The sequence below is a fragment of the Chiloscyllium plagiosum genome, chromosome 9 (assembly GCF_004010195.1).
Source record: "Chiloscyllium plagiosum isolate BGI_BamShark_2017 chromosome 9, ASM401019v2, whole genome shotgun sequence".
NCBI classification, from domain to species: domain Eukaryota; kingdom Metazoa; phylum Chordata; class Chondrichthyes; order Orectolobiformes; family Hemiscylliidae; genus Chiloscyllium; species Chiloscyllium plagiosum.
The window spans coordinates 40,143,388-40,166,784 of NC_057718.1; the positions used below are offsets into that span (position 1 = coordinate 40,143,388).

The 23,397-nt window shown below is 39.7% G+C and overlaps 1 protein-coding gene across 1 annotated transcript in view; it reads right to left on the bottom strand.

Annotated features, from left to right (window-relative positions):
- The window catches only part of iars2 (isoleucyl-tRNA synthetase 2, mitochondrial), a 96,919-nt gene that overhangs the window by 2,773 nt on the left and 70,749 nt on the right, over positions 1-23,397 (bottom strand). Inside the window, exons 16-21 of the mRNA XM_043695778.1 lie at positions 18,097-18,199; positions 15,451-15,576; positions 9,539-9,670; positions 4,471-4,577; positions 3,401-3,546; positions 3,117-3,307 (exon numbers count right to left, since the gene is read on the bottom strand). Of these exons, the coding sequence (XP_043551713.1) occupies positions 3,117-3,307; positions 3,401-3,546; positions 4,471-4,577; positions 9,539-9,670; positions 15,451-15,576; positions 18,097-18,199 (805 nt within the window). The remainder of the gene's footprint in view (positions 1-3,116; positions 3,308-3,400; positions 3,547-4,470; positions 4,578-9,538; positions 9,671-15,450; positions 15,577-18,096; positions 18,200-23,397) is intronic.

Sequence of the window (23,397 nt, forward strand, 5' to 3'; positions counted from 1 at the left end):
GACATATAAGATTATGAAAGGACTGGACACTCTGGCAGCAGGAAACATGTTTCCGCTGATGGGTGAGTGCCGCACCAGAGGACACAGCTTAAAAATACGGGGTAGACCATTTAGGACAGAGATGAGGAGAAACTTCTTCACCCAGAGAGTGGTGGCTGTGTGGAATGCTCTGCCCCAGAGGGCAGTGGAGGCCCAGTCTCTGGATTCATTAAAGAAAGAGTTGGATAGAGCTCTCAAGGATAGTGTTTTAATTAAGACTGAGTTCTTCAGTGGTCTGGGTAAAAGAGGCATCCTTGATTAATGAGACTAAAAAAAACCCAATCTTAAATATACTTTTAATAATGGAACATCCACAACAGGTTAAGGTAAAAAGATTCCAAAGATTCTCAATCTTTCGAGTGGAGATATTTTTCTGTACTTGCCATACAGGTATGATCCCATATCCTGAAATTATGTCAGCTTGATCAAAATCTAACAGTAAGGGGGAGAAAAGTTAGTTTCCATCCTGTTAATCCCCTTCATAATCTCAACTGTTACAATGAGATCAAATCTCAATCTTCCAAAGACTGACAAAAATAGTTTATAGTCTTTCATCAAAGGACGACCCTTCCAGAGACCAATCATGAACCTTCACTGTTCTGGAACACAGCAGGCAATTTCAAGTTTGCAGATAACAGGCTTCAATAATAGAGATATGGAATTAAGGAGAAAGGAAACTATGATAAACTTATATATGATACTGTTTGACTTGCACTGGAGTATTGTGTACATTTCTGGGTACCACATTAGAGGAAGTATGAGACTGCATTGGAGAGAGTGCAGAAAAGGTTTATGAAAATGGTTCTCGAGATGAAACCCTTCAGTTATTAGGAAAGAGTGGAGAAGTTGAAAGAAAACAGTTCTGAGAAGTCAAACAGGAGTATGATAGAAGGTTTAAAAATCATGAGGTTTCTAGACAGAGTAAATCAAGAGAAATTGTTCCAGCTCGTACAGGGATCGAGAACCAGAAGTACAGTTTTAAAGTATTTAGTGAAAGAGGCAAGTGCGAGGTGAAAAGAACAAAAAAAAGCAATGAGTAGAATGCACTGACTGGAAGTGGGTTGCAGACAGATTCAATTGAGAGTATTGGAGGGTTACAGGGAATAAGCAGGAAATTGACACCATGTTAAAACACTCAGACCTGGAGCAGAGACTGGGCTGAATAGCTGCTTGCACTGTAAAAAGTCTCAGTTATTGCTTCAAATGCAAGTACATCCTTCTTTAATACAGCAGAGAAAACGGAGTACAACATTTATGGTATGGTCCCACCAAAGCGCTACACGATTGTAACAAGACTTTGTGATGCCTTTTCCACAATCCCTTTGCAGTAAAGGCCAACATGCAATTTTCTTTTCTCATGACTTGTACCTGCATGTTAACTTGTGTTCCTTGTATGTGATTTTTCTGATCGATACTTAGAAAATTTACACCAAAAATTATTCTGCTCCTCTATTCTTGAAGCAAAGCCAGTAGAGTAACTTCACACTTTCCACATTATACTCACTTAACATTAATCTCTTAACAGCACCTCCATGACCTCCTCACAATTTACATAATCATCACACTAAGGCAAAGATTCAGAGAGTAATGTATCCATCATCAATACAGATTGTAAATGCTGAAAGCCCAGTGGTGATCTGTTCAGTACTTCTCTAGTCACAACTTACCAACTATCTGCAACTGTGTTAACATATCACTCCCAACTCTATGAGCGATGAAATTATTTATTAAACCTTTTTGTGGACCTATTGAATGGCTTTTGAAAATCCAAGTATACTATTCATCTGACTCAACTAATAGAGTCATCTACTCTACTAGTTGGCATCATCAAAACTTAAAATTTGTCAAACAGGATTTTCCTTTTGTAAAGCCATTTTGATTTTTTTTGTGCATTTAGACTTGCGAAGTATCAGGTTCCAGCAATACTCCTGATGCCTACAATGAGATGAACTGGCCTGTAGTTCTCCTTTTTATTTCTTCATCCTTAAATGGCAGTGTTATTTTGTTAACTTTGAGCCATGTCATGTCAGCAATTAGGTTCTGGGGATTATTGGAATTTAGTCTCGAGTTCCTTTCGCACTTTTTTCATTGCTGATGGCAATTACTCCAATTTCCTCACCTTCCACCTACTCATTTTTCACAAACCATGGATCCAATAATGTCCAATTTCTGTTAGAATAATACAACTTAAAAACAACTACAATTATTATTATTTGGGAGTACAGATCTTATAACTGCTATGAGACATGCTGTTGAATTTGTTGGTCTTGCACTCAACAGGACAGACGGAAGATTACCAACATTTAAAGAGAACATTTATGCTGCATGAGAAAAGAATGTTGTGGTCAGTAAGAGGACTCCAATTTTTGAGGCATTGCCAGGATGAGTACACCATGGAAGTTATTCACCATTGTTTAAATTCAAACCTGATTGCATTGACAAAGACTGTGCTTGCAAACTTAGAAAGGATATGGAGGTGCTGGTGCTGAATGTTAGACTGGGGTGGACAGAGTTAAAATTCACAACTCCAGGTTATAGGTCTAACAGGTTTATTTGAAAGTACAAGCTTTCAGAGTGCTGCTCCTTCGTCAGGTAACTTGTTGGATTATAACCTGGTGTTGTGTGATTTTAAACTCCGAAGTGTCCAACTTTAGGTGCAATTCTGTATTTAGACAGCACCTACCAAACAGTCTCAAGTATGTTAACAATTACACTAAACTAATTTAAGGTCATCAGTTGGGCTGGCAATTACACTTGGTAGAAGCTACACAGATTCATATACATGGCTCTATTCTGTGTAAGAAGCAAGAAAATGTCCATACATTGCACCTTATTGTTTCCTGATACATTTCCCATGGCAGCACCTCAGCGAGGGTATAGTACATTCTTCCTGGTAATGCCTTGACCAAATGGAGTACACTTGTCAACCAATCAACATGTTTTTTTCATGCATTTTAAACTGCCATTCCCTTTGAATGTTGGCATCCTTACACCTATTCTGATCATTGCAAAATGAAAAGCTTCAATAGTGGGGCTCTTCTCAGCAAAACTCAACTATTACACATTGAGAAGATTACCTCCATCAATTCCAGCAACAAACTGGGCTCGATGATAATGGTTATATCGTATTCCAGTGCATTTTTGCCAGGTATAGAGCTCAAGAAGCTGTCTCTTATTGCGCAAGCACCTTCAATAGCCTCCACAATGCCAGGCTTTCTCCAAACAGAACTGGCCTTTATCCAGCCAGTTCGAAACACACTCTGAGGCTCTGAAAGAAAACAATTTAGATATGCATTTATTGTGCTTTGAGTCACAAATTTTAGAATACAAATGCAAATAACAGCACTGAAAAAAATGCTACCTTTTTGGTTTGATTGGTGTTGGAATACTTCCTCTGCAAGGTGAGGCAGGATTGGGGCTACAGAACGTGTGATTACATCTAATACTTCATCTAAAACTGTCTGACATGATAGACGCTTGGTGCTTTTCTCATCTTCACAATATAATCTGCAATTTTAATACAATAATGTTTAGGCAGACATAAACTTTAATATCTGCAGTAGAAAATAAAATGCTACATCAGCTCCATTGCTAACTCCTTAATGAAATAGTCTATGTCAACATATAATCAGCTCTAAAGAATGACAGGTAACAAAGCATGCTACATAAACATCAGACACCAAACAAAGCCCAGACGTCTCTGACCTCTAACAGGATGACTGTCACACGGGTTGCCCCACTATTTTGGAGATCAGCAATGATTACAAATTAAACAAGGCCAGTCATGTCAGTACTATCACTGTAATTGCAGGACCTATGCTGTTAATCTAACAATGGGCTCATTCTTCCTAGTCCTTAAGAGCCTCTCCTTAGAAAGCTCAAGTCAAGAGTGATTAAAATATGCAGCATCATGTGGAAGATAGCAGTTTTCTTGACTGCTGCCTCAATATTGCTCTAAATATCACTAGGGGGCACTGTGTTGCAATACACATGATCTATAAGATATACTGTACTGCAGCAATTCGACAGCATGCCTCTTGTCAACAACCCCTACCATCAAACAGGACAAGAGAAAAGATTGTGTGAATGGCATCACCTCAAAGTCACACATCCTGACATGAATATACCTCATCACTCACTTATATTAAAGTACTGGAATTCCCCTACTTAACATTAAGTGAGCATTTCTGCACAAGGACTGTAGAGATTTAAAGGTATCACTGCCTTTTTAGAGCAACTGAAAGTCAGTAAATACCAACGTTGTGGTGTTGCCATATCTGAAAACTAATTTTGCGGCAATATAAACTGATCCTGATCTGATCTACACATACAACCATTAGGGGGTTTAGAAGTCCATTTAAAGTACTTAGTAAATGGCTTTTTGGTTTGCAAATGAAGTTTCAACATTGCCATTATGAATCTTATACTAACCGATCTTTGATGATGCTGAAGTAAAAGTTAGAGAGTTCTCGGTTAATAAATGCCAACAGAAGGCGAATAACTTTTCCAAAATCACACTCTTTATAGGCCTCTGTAACCTGAATCAAATTAAAACAAATTTTGCCAATAAATACTTGTTTCAAAACATACACATTTCAGCTACTTACAAACAGTAATAGAAATAGAAAGATTAAGTACAGGTAGAAGATCCTTTATCTGAAAATACAAAACCGAAAAGCTCTGAAATCCGAAGGTTTTGTGCGAAGTTTTTTCTCATTAACAAGATTGTTTGGCATGCAAACAGTTAACCCAAGTCGACACCTACTCAATGCGTGTCACTTAGTTGCGACTTGAAGGGGCATGGCCAAGCAGCGACTGTCCTGTTCTTACTTAGAAGTCTGCTCCTCCAGTAAGATTTTAAAAAAATTTTACCATTAAACCATTAGTCATTCTGAAAACTGAAAAATTCCAAATTCCAAAAAACAGCTGGTCTCAAGTATTTCAGATAAAGGATTGTTTACCTATATAACTTAAATTCAATTCTGTTACCAATAAAATTTGTGACTCACATTGTCCCTTCTCGTTCACATGGTTTTGCTAACCCACTTTTTAAGACCAGAATCACCAACTCTCACAATAATAAAATGCTCACAAAATGAAAACTGTTAAACATTCATAATTTGACTCAAGTGTGTTCTCTCTCTTGCAGATAAAGAATGATTTGAGAAATAGTGGTTAATTAGATGGTCAGTGAACGAGCAGACTGCTCTCCTGTTGCTATCAATTCCTGACATATTTAAAACCCCAGGTGATGGAACATATTTTACAATCACAGCAGCGATATTTCCCCTTCTCCACTGGGGTAATTTTCAGGGTAGAGTGTTTTACAATTAAATCACCAATTCTCATCAAAATCAGAAATGGTAGTCTTCCAACTATCTTACTGGATAAGTCAGCCCTTGATCTTGAGAGACAAGTTCAAATTCAATTCATTATCTGGATCTGAAATGCTAAACCGGTATCTGTAACGATTATTTTATTACCAATTGTCATAAAATCTCATCTACTTTACTCCTGTAAAAGATGAAAATCTGCCATCCTCAGATCAGACCTAAATGTACATCTAGACGCACAACAAATTAGCTGACTGTTAGCTACCCTCGGAAATGATCAAACAACTATCCAAAATATATCAAAACCAACATGAGAAACCATAACAATATAATCAAACAGTTTCCAGCATTGATTCAACATACGAAATCGGAGCAGGAACAGACCAATTAGCCATTAAAGTCTGTTTCTCCATTCTGAGATCATGGTTATCTATGTTTCAAGTTCCACATTACTGCCTATTCCCAATAACTGCCCATTCCCTTGTCTAACAAGAATCTATCTCTGCCTTTAAAACATTTAAAGAACCTGACTTCGTTGGCAGTGTTGCAAAAGCGCACAATCCTCAGAAAAAAAAAACTCATCGCTGTCTTGATCTAAACAGACTCACCAAATCCAGATGATGTTGCAAAATCTTCCTCGCGAATACCAAGAAGATGCTACCAAAATAGGGAGATCTGCTCCATGGATTCACAAAATCCTTAGTGCAGAAGCACACCATTCAGCCCATCAAGTCCATAACTTCCCTCTGAAGAGCATCCCCCCAGACCGAGCCTCCCACCGTATCCCTGTAACCCTGCATTTTCCATGGCTAATCTACCTAGCCAGCACATCCCTGGACACTGGGAAATTTAGCATGGCCAATCCACTTAACATGCACATCTCTGGACGGTGGGAGGAAACTGGAGTTCTGAGAGGAAACCGATGCAGACACGGGTAGAATGTCCAAACTCCACACAATCATCCATAATTCATCTGCTGACAGTGATATTGTCAGCCTTGGCTCAGCTGGTAGTATTCTTGCCTCTCAATCAAAAAGGTTCCAGGCTGAAGTTTCACTCAGGGACTTGATCACAAAACACAAGGCCAATGCTCATATGCAATACTGAGGCAGCCCCACACTGTTTACTATCTTTCAGGTAAAATGCTAAACGAAAACCCCATCTGCCTTTTCAGAAGACATGAAAAATCCCTTGGTACTATGTCAAGGAGGAGAGTTACCTCCAGTGTCCCTGACAGTATCGGTGAGGTAACCAATGCACAGCCCCTACAGATAAAAAGTCCCATCTTTTCACAAAGTCTCTTCTGTCCTGACTATCACCATGCAAATGGAATTGATTCAGAACAGATTTAGATTTAAACTAGGCATTCATGAGGCACTGTGGGCTATCAGGAGCAATACAATTACATTCAACTATAGCCAATAACCTCCTGGCCCAGGCACATTCATTAATCTAGCATTACCAGTGAGCATGGGGAACAATCCTGGTTTAATGAAAAGTAAAGGAGAGCACACCAAGATCAGCACTATGCATACATAAACATTATGTACGATCAAGTGCCCAACTTGGTGAAGCTACAATACATAACAATATGTATGTCAAACCCCATAACCTATGGATCTGATGGCTCTGCAATCCTGCTACATCCAGTGGTGAAGGTGGTGGACAAATAAACTAACTGGATGAAGTATCACAATAAAGTATCTTCATCATCAAAAAAGGAAAAGCCCAGAATATCAGTGCAAAAGACAAGGTTGAAGCACTTGCATCCATATGGAGTCAAAATTCCCCAATATCGCAAACCTCAGTCTGCAGCCAATGTGATTCTCTCCACCTGATACGAAGAATTGGATATTACAAAGACTGCGGGCCCTGGCAACATCCTAGCTGCAGGCATTATGATGACTGCTTGCACGCCAGAACCAGCCTCACTCCTAGCTAAGCTATTCCAGCACAGATACAACACTGGCATCAATGTGGAAAAATGCCCTTGTGTCCTGTCCAGAAAAATTACAATAGTTCCAGCCCAACCAAGTTCTGGCATAAATCTATTCTCATTCATCAGCAAAGTGGAGGAAATTGTTATCAATAGTATAAGTTACCTTTAAGCCACATGAGGAGTTGAGAGTCTGGTGCTGGAAAAGCAGGCAGCATCTGAGGAGTAGGAGAATCAAAAATTCGGGCAAGAGCCCTTTATCAGGCATCCTGATGAAGGGCGTCTGATGCCGTTCATGCCTTTATGCCACATGAGCCAGGAAATGACAATCTCCAAAAAGAGAGTATAACCATTCCTCCCTTGGCATTCCCTGACATTACTACTGTTGAATTTCATACTATTAACATCCTAGCAGTAATCACTGACCAGATACCTAACTAGATCAGTCATTTAAATACTGTGGCTCTACATGCAAGTCAGAGATTGACCCCAAAATCCTTCTACAGGACTTGAGTTAAGTGTGATCCAATATTCTACTTTTGCCTGTTTGAACATAGTTCCAATTATGTTCAAGATCCTTATAAAGAAAGGCTGGATAGACTAGGACTTTTTTCACTGGAGTGTAGAAGGTGATCTGATCGAAGTTTATAACATAATGAGAAGTATAGGTAGAGTTATCGAAAATTCTCTTTTCCCTATGATGGGGAATTTCAAGACTCGGGGGCACTTTTTTAAGGTGAGAAGAGAGATTTAAAAAAGACATGAGGGGCAAATTCTTTACACAGGGGCAGTTCATTGTGGAATGACCTTCCTGAGAAAGTGGTGGGTGTGGGTATAATTACAATGTTTAAAAGACTTTTGGATAGATACATGATTAGGTAAGGTTTGGAGGAATATGGGCCAGCAGCAGGCAGGTGATACTAGTTTAGTTTGGGATTATGTTCGACATGGCCTGGTTGGACCGAAGGGTCTGTTTCAGTGCTGTATGACTCAATGACCAACCAAGGCAAAAAGCAGTCTGCTTGATTGGCATCCTATCCTTCAGCATCATTCAATGTGACTGCAGCATGTACCATCTACAAGATGCACTGCAATTGTTCACTATAGCGTCGCGTTGTTGTGGTTTGGCGGTGGATGAGTCCAATGACCAACCAAGGCAAAAAGCAGTCCGCTTGATTGGCATCCTATCCTTCAGCATCATTCAATGTGACTGCAGCATGTACCATCTACAAGATGCACTGCAATTGTTCACTATAGCATCTTCAACAACCTGTACTAAACATGCAATCTCTACAACCTAGAAGGACAAGGGCAGTAGACACATGGGCTCATCACTACCTCAATGTTGTCCTCCAGTTCACATACTACTGTAACTTGGAAGTTTGTGTGCAGTTTTTGCATCATCACAGAGTCAAAATATCAGAATTGTCTCTCTCACTGCACTATGGGGAATTTTTCACCACTTGGACTGTGTCAGTTAAAGGAGGCAATCCACCATCACCTTCTAAACTACTGATGAAAAATAATTTAACCTTTTCTCACACACATATGGTGTATACAAGTTTGATTTAATTCAGGTATTACCATTAAGCTTAATAATTGTGGTTATTTTAAACAAAATGAATATATCCATTATTTTTTCCAATGGTTCACTGTTGTTTTTTCCTGCTGTCAGTGGAAAGTTACTTACCTAAAACATTTAATAATAGTTCAGTTCTGAAGGGTCATTGGACACGAAACATTAACCCTGCTTTCTCTCCACAGATGTTGCCAGACCTGCTGAATTTCTTCAACAATTTATTCCATAATATGCACTGCTGTGCTTTAGGAACTCATAACTTTGATGGTTTTGCAAATTGTACCTTAAGAATGATAATAGATATTTCTGGTGTTTATTCCCCCTTCATTCTTTCATGGGATGTGGGAATTGTTGGCAGAGCCAGCACTTGTTGCGTTTCCCTAAATGCCTTCAAACTGATTGATTTGCGCAGTCATCTCAAACAGCAGTTAAAAGTCAGCCAACTACATTGTCTTGGGTCTGGAGTCACATGTAGGACTGATAATTAGGCTGGTAGATTTTCTTCCAAACAAGACAATCATGAATTAAATAGGTATTTACACAATTTACAACAGTTGTCACGATTATTGAGACTGCATTAGAGATTTATAAATTGCATTCAAATTCCACCAGCTGCCACAGGGGCCTTGAACTGATATCCCAAAGCATTACCTTGGTGCTGTAATCTTGAAGGAGATGAAGCATATATTGATCCACCATTAGCATTTTTTCACTTGGAACTCCATCAGTTTCAGGGTTAAAATTATAAAGGTTCCCCAACATAAAGCGTAATGTATTCCGTAACTAAAAATACAGAATAAATTATTAAGATAAAGAAGCAGCCTCCTCCTGGTTTGTCTTCACCAGACGGCAAGGTAGAGATGGTCTTTATCACAAACTTCTAAGAGAATACGTATGATTGAAGGATGACAGATTTATGGCTGTTCTAAATTAAGACATGTTGAACACTTCTGAATAAGTCACTGCAAATATTAAAATAATGGCCATTATTAATAATTTTTTTTCTAGCTCATATCATAAATGAAACTCTTGGCTTGTGCAATACTCAAATTATTTCAGCTTAATACATCACTTTAATTTTATAATAGGCTAAATAGACCACCAAAGCTCTTAACTAATTTCTAGATACCTTGCTCTTCAAAATGTTCTCAAAATTACGTTTTCAAAAATGATGTCTAACAAAACAGCTAAGGTACCTAATCATTGTTTGTGAAATGCTGTAACATATCCTAATGATGTAAAAGGGGCTATATAAATTAGCGAGTTTTGAGAAGAGTTGTAGCTCAGGTTGAGGTTCTGGGTGTAGGTTTGCTTGCTGAGCTGGAAGGTTCGTTTTCAGATGTTTAGTCACCATGCTAGGTAACAAATTCAGTGAGTCTCCGAACGAAGCACTGGTGGTGTAGTCTGCTTTCTATTTATATATTTGGGTTCTCTTGGGTTGGTGATGTCATTTTCTGTGGTGACATCATTTCCTATAGAGGTGTCATTTCCTGTTCTTTTTCTCAGGGGGTGGTAAATGGGATCCAAGTCAATGTGTTTGTTGATAGAGTTTCGGTTGGAACATCATGCTTCTAGGAATTCTCGTGCATGTCTCTGTTGGCTTGTCCTAGTCAAAGTGGTGTCCTTCCTCACCTGTATGTAAGGATACATGTATCCTGGTGGCTAGTTTTCTGCCTGTTCGTCCAATGTAATTCATGCACGGTATTTTGTAGGTGACATTAGTTTTGTGTGTTGTCTGTATAGGGTCCTTCAAGTTCATTAGCTGCTGTTTTAGTGTGTTGGTGGGTTTGTGGGCTACCATAATGCCAATGGGTCATAGTAGTCTGGCAGTCATTTCCGAGATGTCTTTGATATAGGAGAGTGTGGCTAGGGTTTCTGGACGTGTTTTGTCTGCTTGTTTGGGTTTGTTGCTCAGAAATAGGCAGACTGTGTTCATTGGGTACCCACTCTTTTTGAATACGCTGTAAAGGTGATTTTCCACTGCTCTGCGTAGTTCCTCCGTGCTGCAGTGTGTGGTGGCTCGTTGAAATAATGTTCTGATGCAACTTAGTTTGTGGATTTTGGGATGATTGCTTCTTTAGTTCAGTATTTGTTGTTTTCCTGTGGACGCTAGTTTGAACTTCCGCATTGGCTGATTGCTTTACTGTGACATCTAGCAATGGCAGTTTGTTGCTGTTTTCCTCCTCTTTAGTGAATTTTATGCCAGTAAGGGTATTATTGATGGTGTTGAAGGTTTCCTTTAATTTGTTTCATTTATTGATGACAAAGGTGTCATCCACATAGCAGACCCAACGTTTGGGTTGGATGATTGGCAGAGCTGTTTGTTCGAGTCTCTGCATTACTACCTCTGCTATGGCATGATAGTAGCCCACAAACCCACCAACACACTAAAACAGCAGCTAATGAACTTGAAATATCCTATACAGACAACAAGCAAAACTAATGTCATCTACAAAGTATCTTGCAAGAACTGTAACAAATACTACATTGGACAAACAGGCAGAAAACTAGCCACCAGGATCCATGAACATCAACTAGCCACAAAAAGACATGACCCACCTTCACTAGTATACTTACATACAAGTACGGAATTCACTACTTCGACTGGGACAACATATCCATCGTAGGACAAGCCAAATAGAGACATGCACAAGAATTCCTAGAATCATGACATTCCAACCAAAACTCTATCAACAAACACATTGACTTGGATCCCATTTACCCAACCCCTGAGAAAAAGAACAGGAAATGACACCACCACAGGAAATGACATCAATCACCCAAGAAAACCTAAATATATAAACAGAAAGTGGGCTACACCACTAGTGCTTCATTCAGAGGCTCACTGAAGATGTTACCTAGTATGGTGACGAAATTCTGAAAACAAACCTTCCAGCTCAGCGAGCAAACCTACATCCAGGACTATATAAATGCTGGGGACCATCTGAAGAAAAGTTTTTTTCATAACAAGCCCAGTGATTGATCCTTCCTGGTACTCTTGTTTAAACATTTCTTTCATTGGAGGCTGTCGAGTAAGTTCACTCTGTGACACTATAATGCCAAAGAGTGTCTCTCTTTGATAGTGCAACAGAATATGAAATGCAGAACACTAAATTTAGAATAGAACAGAATAGCAAACACCCATTCAACCTATGGTTTACAAAAATCAACTCAAACAGCAGACAAGTTTAGCATTTCCATGCAGTCCATATTTCCAACAGTCTCATCCATTCAAGCAATATTTGCTTAAATACTGCTGAACAAGGGGCACATGTTGTTGCAACATTCTGTGTTGTACTCTCCAGAACATTTGCAAGAAAACCAATATAAGATGATGACAACATTTTTATACCATGTGAGAAAAACGTGTTGACTGTTTGTTGAATGAACTCCAATGGGCAGAAAATTGCATAGATAATGTACTGGTTGTTAACTGCCGAATTTTGTTTAAAATTTAAACAAGACAGGCTGACTCCAAATATTAAAGTCATTACCTTGAGCAATAAACTGGAGAATGGCTGTTGCTTATTTTGTTACGTTGTAATAGGCACAGTGTGCTTTATCTGCAAAGAACTGCATCTCTTGTGTTAATATATGAAGCTTCTAGTATGTGCAGGTGCACATACTATGTGCCCAACTCTCTGGTTGATGGCTTTCCACTCTCATCCGGCACTTGTTCCCTTTTACTACTAATCTAGTAGATTGTGGAAATGAAAATGTTCTCATCAACTCAAGGATCAAGGATAATGCAGGAAAGTAACGATGAAGTGGAAGACTAACCACGATCCCTGTGAATAGCAGGGTGCTGAATGGGAAAGGGCTGTAAGGACTACTCTTGCTCCCATTTATGTTCTAATATTAGATTAGATTAGATAACTGACAGTGTGGAAACAGGCCCTTTGGCCCAACAAGTCCACACCGACCCTATGAAGAGTAACCCACCCAGACCCATTTCCCTCTGACTAACGCACCTAACACTATGGGAAATTTAGCATAGCCAATTGACCTGACCTGCACACGTTTTGGACTATGGGAGGAAACAAAGCACCCGGAGGACATCCAAGCAGACACGGGGAGAATGTGCAAACTCCACACTGACAGTCGCCCGAGGCTGGAATAGAACCTGGGACCCTGGTGCTGTGAGGCAACAGTGCTAACCACTGAGCCACTGTGTCACCCGTATTATTATGACAAACTGTCTGATCTTTCTCTTATTTGCCATCAAATAAAAGGTATGCCAATGAGGTAGATTTTTTAAAAAATTCAGATGACTGGGGAAGCAGTTATACCTCAATGTTAAGGTTAACGATAATTTAATGGAATCAGCTAATGCAGTGCAAATGGTTGTGATAAAACCACAAATTGATCTCAGGACAAAAGTTCAGGAGGTGGGCAATGAATTGCCTTGGTTGGCCACAGTTGTAATTTGAGCTGCTCCTCCTGTTCCACTATGGACAAGTGTTCACAAGATCCTTGGCCCATCTTCAAATGGATGGCTGTTATCCAGATTTTCTGTGGAAATTTTAAATCTGACATTTTATCACCCAGATCGATGGTGTTTGCAGTTGACTAGGTGTGTCATAGAGAGGTGACTCTGTCATCAGTTTACAGGGTGTGAAACATGTTCAGTTGAGAGCACAGGATTTGAGATGGGTGCATAGGATTTTCATCAAGGTTTTGTGCTTTGTTAGCTATCAATCAAAGGTATTTTTTGAGGAGAATGTTTTCCCTGGGAATGTCAGGTGATTCAGAGAGTGTAAGTCATTGTAACTGCACTGGTCTCAATGTCCCAAAAATAATTCTTTCTGGAGGTGGGAATGTATCATATTTATCTGCTAGCTTCTGAGCCCATTGAGCAACAGTACAAGTGTAGACAAGTGTAGACAAGTGTAAATGAAACAGTATTTAGCATGTTGGCTTTGTCTCAGGTAGGACTTGCCAGTTTCACATGAGATTCACTCTCATCCTGATCTTGGCTCTAGTGTATTGAAGGTTTTCATGGTAGGTCAATGAATAGTCAGAGAGTGACACCAAGAAATTTTGGCATTTGGGGGACAAGTGGTCAACTATAGAACTGGCTTCCTTGGCTTTTGAGTTGGTCAGGTGGAAGATTGACATTACAGTCTTGGCCTGATTTAATTGAAGTCTTGTCTTTTTCTGAAGTGGGCTTCCAGAGACTCTAGATCTTCAATGAGAATTTCCTCAGTATTCTGTTGAGCATAGGGTGAGTTGCTGGGACATGCAAAGAGCTGTAACTTTGTTGGACAACAGTCACTAGTTATATATAAAGAAGTCATTTGAGGAATGATCAGAGAAGAATCTGTTGTTGGCAGCTGAACCTGTCTGCAAGGTACACATGGAATTGTTTGGTTTCTAATCATGGAGCTGTTTGGTTATCAGGTTTTCACACTGCAAACGAATTGGAGAGTTTCAGCAGCCTGCCTTTTTCCACACAATGTCACAGGCTCAGGCTAAGTCGACAAAACCATTTCCTGTCTTAAGGCCTTTCTGAAAACCAGCCTCAATTGAGAGGGGTTAGGACTTGCCCAGAGCAATTGCAGCCAGTGCGAAAATCTGCTTCTGCCTGGAGACCTTACTGCTTCCAGGATGGGACTCAAACTGTTTCACAGGAGGAACTCCATGTCCTTTTATGTTATTGACAGCAGACCATGGGCAGCAGTGCTTGGTTACTGAGTGGCTTCCCACTTGGCAACGGTCACTACCTTGGACTGTCACCAGATAGTTGGAATGGTACTTGTGCTTTGTTGGTAAGTTTTGCCAGCCAATTCTTTCCCTGTGATTCAGTGTGCTTCAGGAATTCTGGGCAAATCCCATCAATTTCTGCTTTTTTGCCTGACTTACATGTTGTCAGGATACAGTATATTTCCTCATGTGTAGGGTTACCAGAAGACTGTCTGCTCTCAGGAAGATTTGCAAGACTGCATCAGCACTATTTTTACTGTCTGCTGACTGACACCTCTGGTTTATTAGAAACTGGGTAACAATAGTATGAGCAATGACTCAGGATTGCTGGTATGGTTGTTGTTCAGCTACTTCCAGGTGGCCTAGAAGTTCCCACTCTTTTTGATCCTGCCAGCTGTCAGAGCTCAGTTAGTCTTCAATTGAATTGGCTGCCAGACCCGGAGATACACAACAGCAACTTTGGTGATGACTGATTTATTCAACCTCTACTGCCACCTACATGATGTGTCATGGCCTCCAGCCTATCATCTATCCACACAATGCAGCCTGGATTAAAAGTAAAACCTGCATCCTAATGCTGCATTGCACTGTCAATGCTCTGATGTGAAGTACCACTCTGCAAATTCATCAGATTTCCTGTGCACTGCCTCATCAACATGGTACATCGCTCAACCTAAACTTAGCCTGACTCACTGCATTTCAATTGAATAGAAAGGCTTCTATATAAATTCAAGTTACAAAAATAATAATAAAACACCTGTCATTGAAGGAGTTGTGTACATTTTACTGCCAACAGGAAAATGTACTTAGTATTAGCAAAACAAGAAGAACTTCAGAGTTCATCTTTTCTTAGTTCTAACCTTAAAAATGTCATCTCTTGCTGCTTGCAGTATATTTTTGCCAATTAAAATCTCTGTGAAAACATTTGACTCTGCTGCCCACCAGCGAAGAACATCTGCCCCATAGGGTGGGTCATGGTTTGGATCCTGTACAACATAAGCAACTGTAGTTAATATCTTACAGCATAAATATAAACATAGGAAATGTAGAATTTTGTTGATTATCTGCACATAATCTTAATGCACAATTTGTATGAACTTGATTTCCAGATGGAAAGAAATTTCTCTCTCATGTTAATGCACCAAACAAAAATTTAAGGTCACTGAAGCCAAACAAATGCACATTAATTAACTAATTTTGCATTCACTTATAAGGAGTTTCAAGGATTAAGAACCTTCTTTACTTGCAATTACAAGACAAAATGCTTTGAGGAATATCATTTTCAACCTTCAAGTGAACATTTGTTGAATATTATCCAAATAGGATAATTAAAATTATCCAAAACATAACACACTGGTTTTGAATAATTGTCAGTATTTCAAGAATATGTAGAAAGTATGCCAAATGAAGTTGAAAAGTACAGTTTTATCTTTTAATATCCTTGTCGCACTATTAAGAGCCAAAATTGCTATTAACTTGTGGTGCATGCACTTAACATGTTTATACAAAGACTGATCAATATTTCATTTAAAAAATATCCTACTTCTTACCACACACAGAAGCTATTGTCTCACTTTGCAATAAATCCCAGCATTTATCTAATCAATTAATATAGCATCATATTCATGGTGAACATTAGTAATCTGCTATATGCCTCTACATAATCCAAGCCACTGGAAAGTTTAAACGAGCAACTTTGCCTATCCTCAATCTTCCTGGAATCCTCATAGTCATACTTAGTCACACGGATAATGTCAAAAACAGAAACTGTGAACCGCTCCTCTAGCATTCAATTCCATGTTCAAGAATATGGTGAATGGAGTGGACCTGACACAATACAAACTCAGCACCAGTAAACATGTTTGTAAACATGTTTGCAAAACCCACATATGAAGTGGCAATGGTAAAGGCTATAAAAATCTGAATTTGTTCAAGAAGAAGTGACTGCAGTAGGTACAGTAGAATGACCATGGGCATGATTTGTATGGACTTGCAGAAACAAATATGAAACTCTTCATAAGAGATGGTTATAAGAAAAGAATATTCACCAGTTCTGCAGAAGGGTCACTGTACTCGAAATATTAATTCTGCTTTCTCTCCACAGATGATGCCAGACCTGCTGAGCTTCTCCAGCAATTCCTGTTTTTGTTCCACTAAGTGGGGTTTTTAGATTAGATTCCTTTCAGAATGGAAACAGGCCCTTTGGCCCACCAAGTGTACACTGACCCTCCAAAGAGTAACCCACCCAGACCCATTCCCCTCCCCTATATTTAGCCCTGACTAATGCACCTAACACTATGGGCAATTTAGCATGGCCAATTCATCTGACCTGCACATCTTTGGATTGTGGGGGGAAACCGGACACCAGGAGGAAACTCACGCAGACAGAGGGAGAATGTGCAAACTCCACACAGACAGTTGCCCGAGGTGGGAATCGAGACCAGGTCTTTGGTGCTGTGAGGCAGCAGTGCTAACCACTGAGCCACTGTGCCGCCTCATTCCCTGAAATTTAACAGATTAAAAGAAAACCTGACAATGTTTTCAAGATGCAGGTAGCCCCTGCTTTCTGAAAATAGAGCATTCTCAGGAAACCTTTCGTAAACTGAAAATGGCGTAAAGTGAAAGTGCATGTGGGAGAAAGTATCGTCGTTTCTCATAAAAGCGAAAATCCTCTCCGAATATGCGCAAGGTACTAATGTAGCTCTTTAATAAAAGCAAAACTGCGTAAAGCAAACATTCGAAAAATTGGGGGGTACCTGTGTTAAGGGGAACAGCTCAGATAGACACAAGCAAACGACTTAGGCTGCTTAGGGATTCTAGGACTTGCGAATCATTTAAAAATTAGAGCTCGACTTTTCAGCAGTGAAGTAAGGAAATATGTCTACACACAAAGGACTGCAAATGTTTAAAGGTCTCTTCCACAAAAGAAAATGGTGCTCTATCAATTGTTAATTTTGTGATGGGTAGATTTTGTTAACCAAAGATATTAAGGGATCTAAGGCATATATCTGGAATACACATGGAAGTCATAGATAACTATGATCTCATTAAATGACAGAGCAGGTTTAAAAGGTTTAATATCCTCATCGTTTTACACAAGGACATCACAATGAGCCACTTCATTCATTTAACTGCTGATATCCTAACCACCTTTATGAAAGAATTACTTATGGCAAGAAACCTTCATAGATGCAATCACAGCATCATATAGTACAGAAGAGGCCTTTTGGTCTACTGTGTTCTGTACTCCCAAAAATACACGGCTAGCTACGCTAGTTCTCTTTTCCCACATTAGGCCCATAGCCTTGAATGTTATGAATTTTCTTTTTTTCAAACCCTACTTTCACTGTAGCATTCTTTGAAAATGCAGTACCTTGACAAAGTGTTTTTGATCACTTTTTAAGTTCATAACTGTTGATAACTTACTTCGTTCTGAAAAACTAATTTTATATTAAACTAGTATTTTTTTGTTGTGAGAAGTAAAACAAAATACTGTAAAGACTTACCAGTCCTCCATTAACAATAACATCTGGATCTACCACATTTCCAATGGATTTGGACATTTTTTCACCACTTTCATTGAGAGTAAATCCATGGACCACCAGTTTTCTGAGGATAAAATATTCAAAGCTTACTAACGAAAATCTGTCCTCCACTAAAAGATGCTTTACTACTCCACAGTTTTATACAGTTTAAAGGCAGGATTTTCCATGCAAATGCTTCATACCAGAAACTTAGGTTAAATTGTTTTGAAGGGAGTATATTTGTAAACATGTGCATTTAAACTTTTAGAAGTACTCTTAAAACAAATAATTTAGACAAGCATTTTTGTTAAATCACAATTTTCATTCCACTTCTTAATGATTTGCTTGTGCTATTGGGCAGGGTTTCATGAGTGTCCCTGGCTGGATCAGCATTTATAGCACAACCCCAGACGCACTTGTGCTGGAGCTGGTGAGCTGCCTTCTTGAAGAGCTGAAGCCCACGTGTTGTAGATAAAACCACAATGCTACTAGGAAGGGAATTCCATGATTTTGACCCAGTGACAGTGAAGGAACGGCGATGATATATTTCCAAGCCAGGATGGCGAGGGACTTGGAGGGGAATTTGCAGATGGTGGTATTTCCATGTATCTACTGCCCTTGTCCTTCTAGATGGAAGTGGTTGTGGGTTTGTAAGACTATTTTTAAAGGATTTTTGCTGAATTTTTGCAATGCATTTTGTCGCTAGTGCACATTATAGCTACTGAGCATTGGGAATAGATGTTTGTGGATATGGTATGAATCAAATGGGATGCTTTGTCTTGAATGGTGTCAAACTTCAGTGTTGTTGGGAGATGAACTCATCAGGCAAATAAAAAGTATGCCACAACACTCCTCATGCGCCTCACAGATGGTGGGCAGGTTTTAGGGAATCTAGAGGTTGTACAGTCATACAGCCCGGGAACAGATCCTTCGGTCCAACCAGTCCACGCCGACCATGTACCCAAACTAAACTAGTCCCACCTGCCTGCACTTGGCCCATATCTCTCCAAACATGTCCTATTCATTAACTTATTCAAACATCTTTTAAACATGTAACTGTACCTGCATCCACTACTTTCTCCACGAGTTCATTCCCCACACAAACCACTCTGTGTAAAAAGGTTGTCCCTTATGTCTTTTTCCTCTTGCTCTAAAAATATGCTTTCTAGTTTTGAACTCCCCCAACATCATGCAGTTTTCATAGCCTCTAAATGTTTCTTATAGTCACTTTACTTGTATTACAAGTCCAATTCAGTTTCTAGTCAATGGTAATCCCCAGGATGTTGATAGTGGGGGATACAGGAATGATAATGCCATTAAATGTCAAGGTGCAGTGGTTAGATTTATATCTTGCTGGAGATGGTCACTACCTGGCATTTATATGGCATGAATGTTACGTGACATTTTTCAGCCCAAGACTGGATATTGTTCAGGGCTTGATGCATTTGGACGTGGACTCCTTAGAATCTGAGGAGTCAGAATGCTGCTGAACATTGTGCAATCTTCGGACATTATAATGTTTGCAAGTTTTGAGAAGATTTGTAGCTCAGGTTTAAGGTTCTGGATCTAAGTTTGCTTGCTGAGCTGGATTTTGATGATCATATAACACACTATTCATGCCACTGATATGTGAGAATATTGAATTGCCTCTAATTTTAAAATTTTAATAAGAACACCTGATCAATCCACTGAGATCCTCCTGCAGTTTATAGTTATCCTCCTTACTATTCACCTCCCAACTAATTTTTGCGACATCTGCAAACTTCTTGATCAAATGGCCTGAATTTAAGTCCATATACTTAATTATAACCCACAACAAGAAGGGTCACAATACCAAGACCTGCAGAACCTCACTGGAAATAGATTTTCACTCACAGAAACATTCCGTCTGCGTTCACCCTCCATTGCCTCTTGGCCAATTTTGGATTCAATGTGCCACTTTGCCTTGCGTCTCAAGCTCTTAACTTTCCTGACCAATCTGTCATGACGGATGCTGTCAAAAGCCTTATTAAAATCCACATAAACCACATCTTCTTCGACTTATAACAAGGCACTCCTCTTTGTAATGTCAATCCAAATCATCAGAAAATAGATTGCAGCCAAATTCAGGTCATGCATTCCAGATGGGCAAGGATTCTGATCAGGTGAATTTATAACATTGTCCTCCTAAAGTGTGAATCAATATAGCAGCCTAAGAAGGCTCATGCAGCATGTTTCAATGACTACTGCCCAGTGGCCCTAAATTCGGTGGTCATGAAGTGCTTTGAAAGGCTGATCATGGCATTAATTAACTCCAGCCTCCCCATTACTCTTGACTCACTCCAATATGCCTATCGAACCAACAGATCCATGTCAGATGCCATATCACTTGCTCTTTACTCCTCCTTAGAACATCTTGATAACAAGGCACTCCTCTTTGTAATGTCAATCCAAATCATCAGAAAATAGATTGCAGCCAAATTCAGCTACATAAGAATCCTACTCATTGACTACAGTTCAGTCTTTAACACTATTATCCCCTCGACACTGATTACTCAACTTGGTGATCTCAAACTAAGCCCCATTTTCTGTAACTGGATCCTCAGTTTCCTGACCCACAGTTCACAATCAGTGAAGACTGGGGACAATATTTCATCATCACCAGCACTCAACCCCCTACTGTACTCACTGTATACCCATGACTGCGTTGCCAAATACCAGACTAATGCCATTTACAAGTTCACCAATGACACCACCATTGTCGGTCGAATCTCAGATGGCGTCAGACGGGAGGTGGAAGACCTGGAAAAATTGTGCACTGAGAACAACCTAGCTCTCAATGCCAGCAAAACCAAGGAACTCATTATTGACTTTTGGCGGGATGTTACACATGCACCCCCCTACACTTTTAACAGCACAGAGGTGGAATGAGTGGAGAGTGTCAAGCTCCGAGGAGTGGTCATCCACAACAAGCTTCCTTGGACTCTTCATGTGGACGCACTGGTTACAATGGCCCAACAATACCTTTTCTTCCTCAGGCAGCTGAGGAAATTTGGCATGATGGCAAATATCCTTGCCAACTTTTATAGGTGTGCCATTTGGAGCATCCTGTCTGGATGTATCACTACCTGGTATGGCAACTGTACCATTCAAGATTGGCGACGGTTACAGAAAGTGGTGAACTCGGTCCGGACAATCACAAAGGCCAACTTCCCATCTATAGAATCCATCTACCAGGCCCGCTGTCAAGAAAAAGCCACCAGCATTCTCAAAGATCCATCCCACCCTCGGATGTTTTTCTACAACCTCTACCATTGGGGAGAAGGTACAGTCGCCTGAAGAGAGAGAGAGAGAGAGACACACACACACAGGTTTGGAACAGTTTCTATCCTACAGTTGTTAGAATACTGAATGGAGTCTCAAACTCTTAATATTTGCCTGTTTTTGTTTTTGCCACTGTTTACCTATTATTTACTTATCGATGCCACTTAACTCTGTGATCTGCCTGTATTGCTCGCAAGACAAAGCTTTTCACTGTGCCTCGGTACACGTGACAATAAATTCAATTCAATTCAGGGGTATGGACACCACGAGGAGGTAACATTAGAAAGGAAAAATAAGGTACATAAAAATTTGAGAGAGACAGTATTAGAGTAAATATTACAAAGATATCAAGTGGCGTCAGAGTAGAAGAAAATGGAATAAAATGCAAATTAGATTTGTTGTGTATATAAGTGAATGCATGGTGTGTGGTAAATGGTTGCTCAGCTGCAGGTACAGATAATCAAGTGGAAATATGATGGTATGGAAATAACAGAGATCTGATTTTAAAAGATGCAGGATTGGGTTCTAAGTATTCCTGGATACAAGGAAAAATAGATAAGGAACTAAGACAGGAGTGATAGGGTGTCTTAGAGAAGTCAAGAACAAAAAGTATTCAGACCACAGCTAAGAAATAATAGTTACCATCATAATACTGGGTGTATTCTATACATCACCACTAAGTTGGAAAGATATGGAGGAACAAATTTACAAGAAATTACAGAGGGCATAAAACTATAAAGCAATTTTTATTAGAGGCTTGAATTATTCTAATGTAGACAGGGATAGTAACAATGTCAGAGCAGAGAAAGGGAAGAACTTTTGAAGTGTGCTCAGGAGAATTGACTCAAACAGTACATTTCAAATCAGTGCAGAAGGAAGGGTTGCTGGACCTGTTTCTGGGAAATGAGGTGGGTCATGTGGATCCAATCTCAGCAGGGGAACACATCAGAGATTATAATCATACTCAACCTGAACCTTATGGTACTATGGCAAAGGACAAAACATAAAAATATAAAAACTAGGAGCAGTATAGGCTAATCTCAATACAGCTTTAACACCAATTCCATGCCTGCCCCAAATAAGCTTGGACTCCTTTGTAGATAAATAACCTGTATAACTCAGCCTGAATCTATTCAATGAACCAGCCTCTCTCCTTTGCAGAGAATTCCAAACATTATTATTGCTCAGAGAAGAAATTCCTCCATGTTTCTACCTTAAATGAGACAACGCTTATTCTGAACAGCATTGTGGTTCCAGTACCCATGAAGGAAAGGAAAGTATTCTCTTCACCCTCTACCATGTTAAGCTTTCAGAGAATCTTCCCACTTGCAATAAGATCACCTTTCATTTTTCTAAAATTGAATTATGTACAGGCCCAACATTCTTAAATGTTCCTCATAAGACAACCTCGAATTGAGTGTGCAGGGCTCATTTTCAAACTGTGTGGAAAGTACAAAACCTTGAAGTATTGGGAACTGTGAGAAGGCAGAGATTAGACTTCAAAAGGACACAATCAGCCAGGAGGAAAAGGTAGACACATGGAAAATACAGTTTAAAGCAGAAAAAGTGTGAAGTGATACATTTTTGGAGGAAGGATGAGGAAGGGCAATGCAAAACAAGGGATACAACTCTATGGGGGGTATGCAGGAGCAATGGAATAGAACAGAACATATGTAGACAAATCATTGAGGAGAAAGTGAGGTCTGCAGATGCTGGAGATCAGAGCTGGAAATGTGTTGCTGGAAAAGCGCAGCAGGTCAGGCAGCATCCAGGGAACAGGAGAATCGACGTTTCGGGCATAAGCCCTTCTTCAGGGCTGCGCTTTTCCAGCAACACATTTCCAGACAAATCATTGAGTGTGGCAGAGCAGGTTGGGAAAGCAGTTAGTAAATTCAAGCTATGGAATTCAAGGCTTTATAAATTAGATTAGATTAGATTAGATTACTTACAGTGTGGAAACAGGCCCTTCGGCCCAACAAG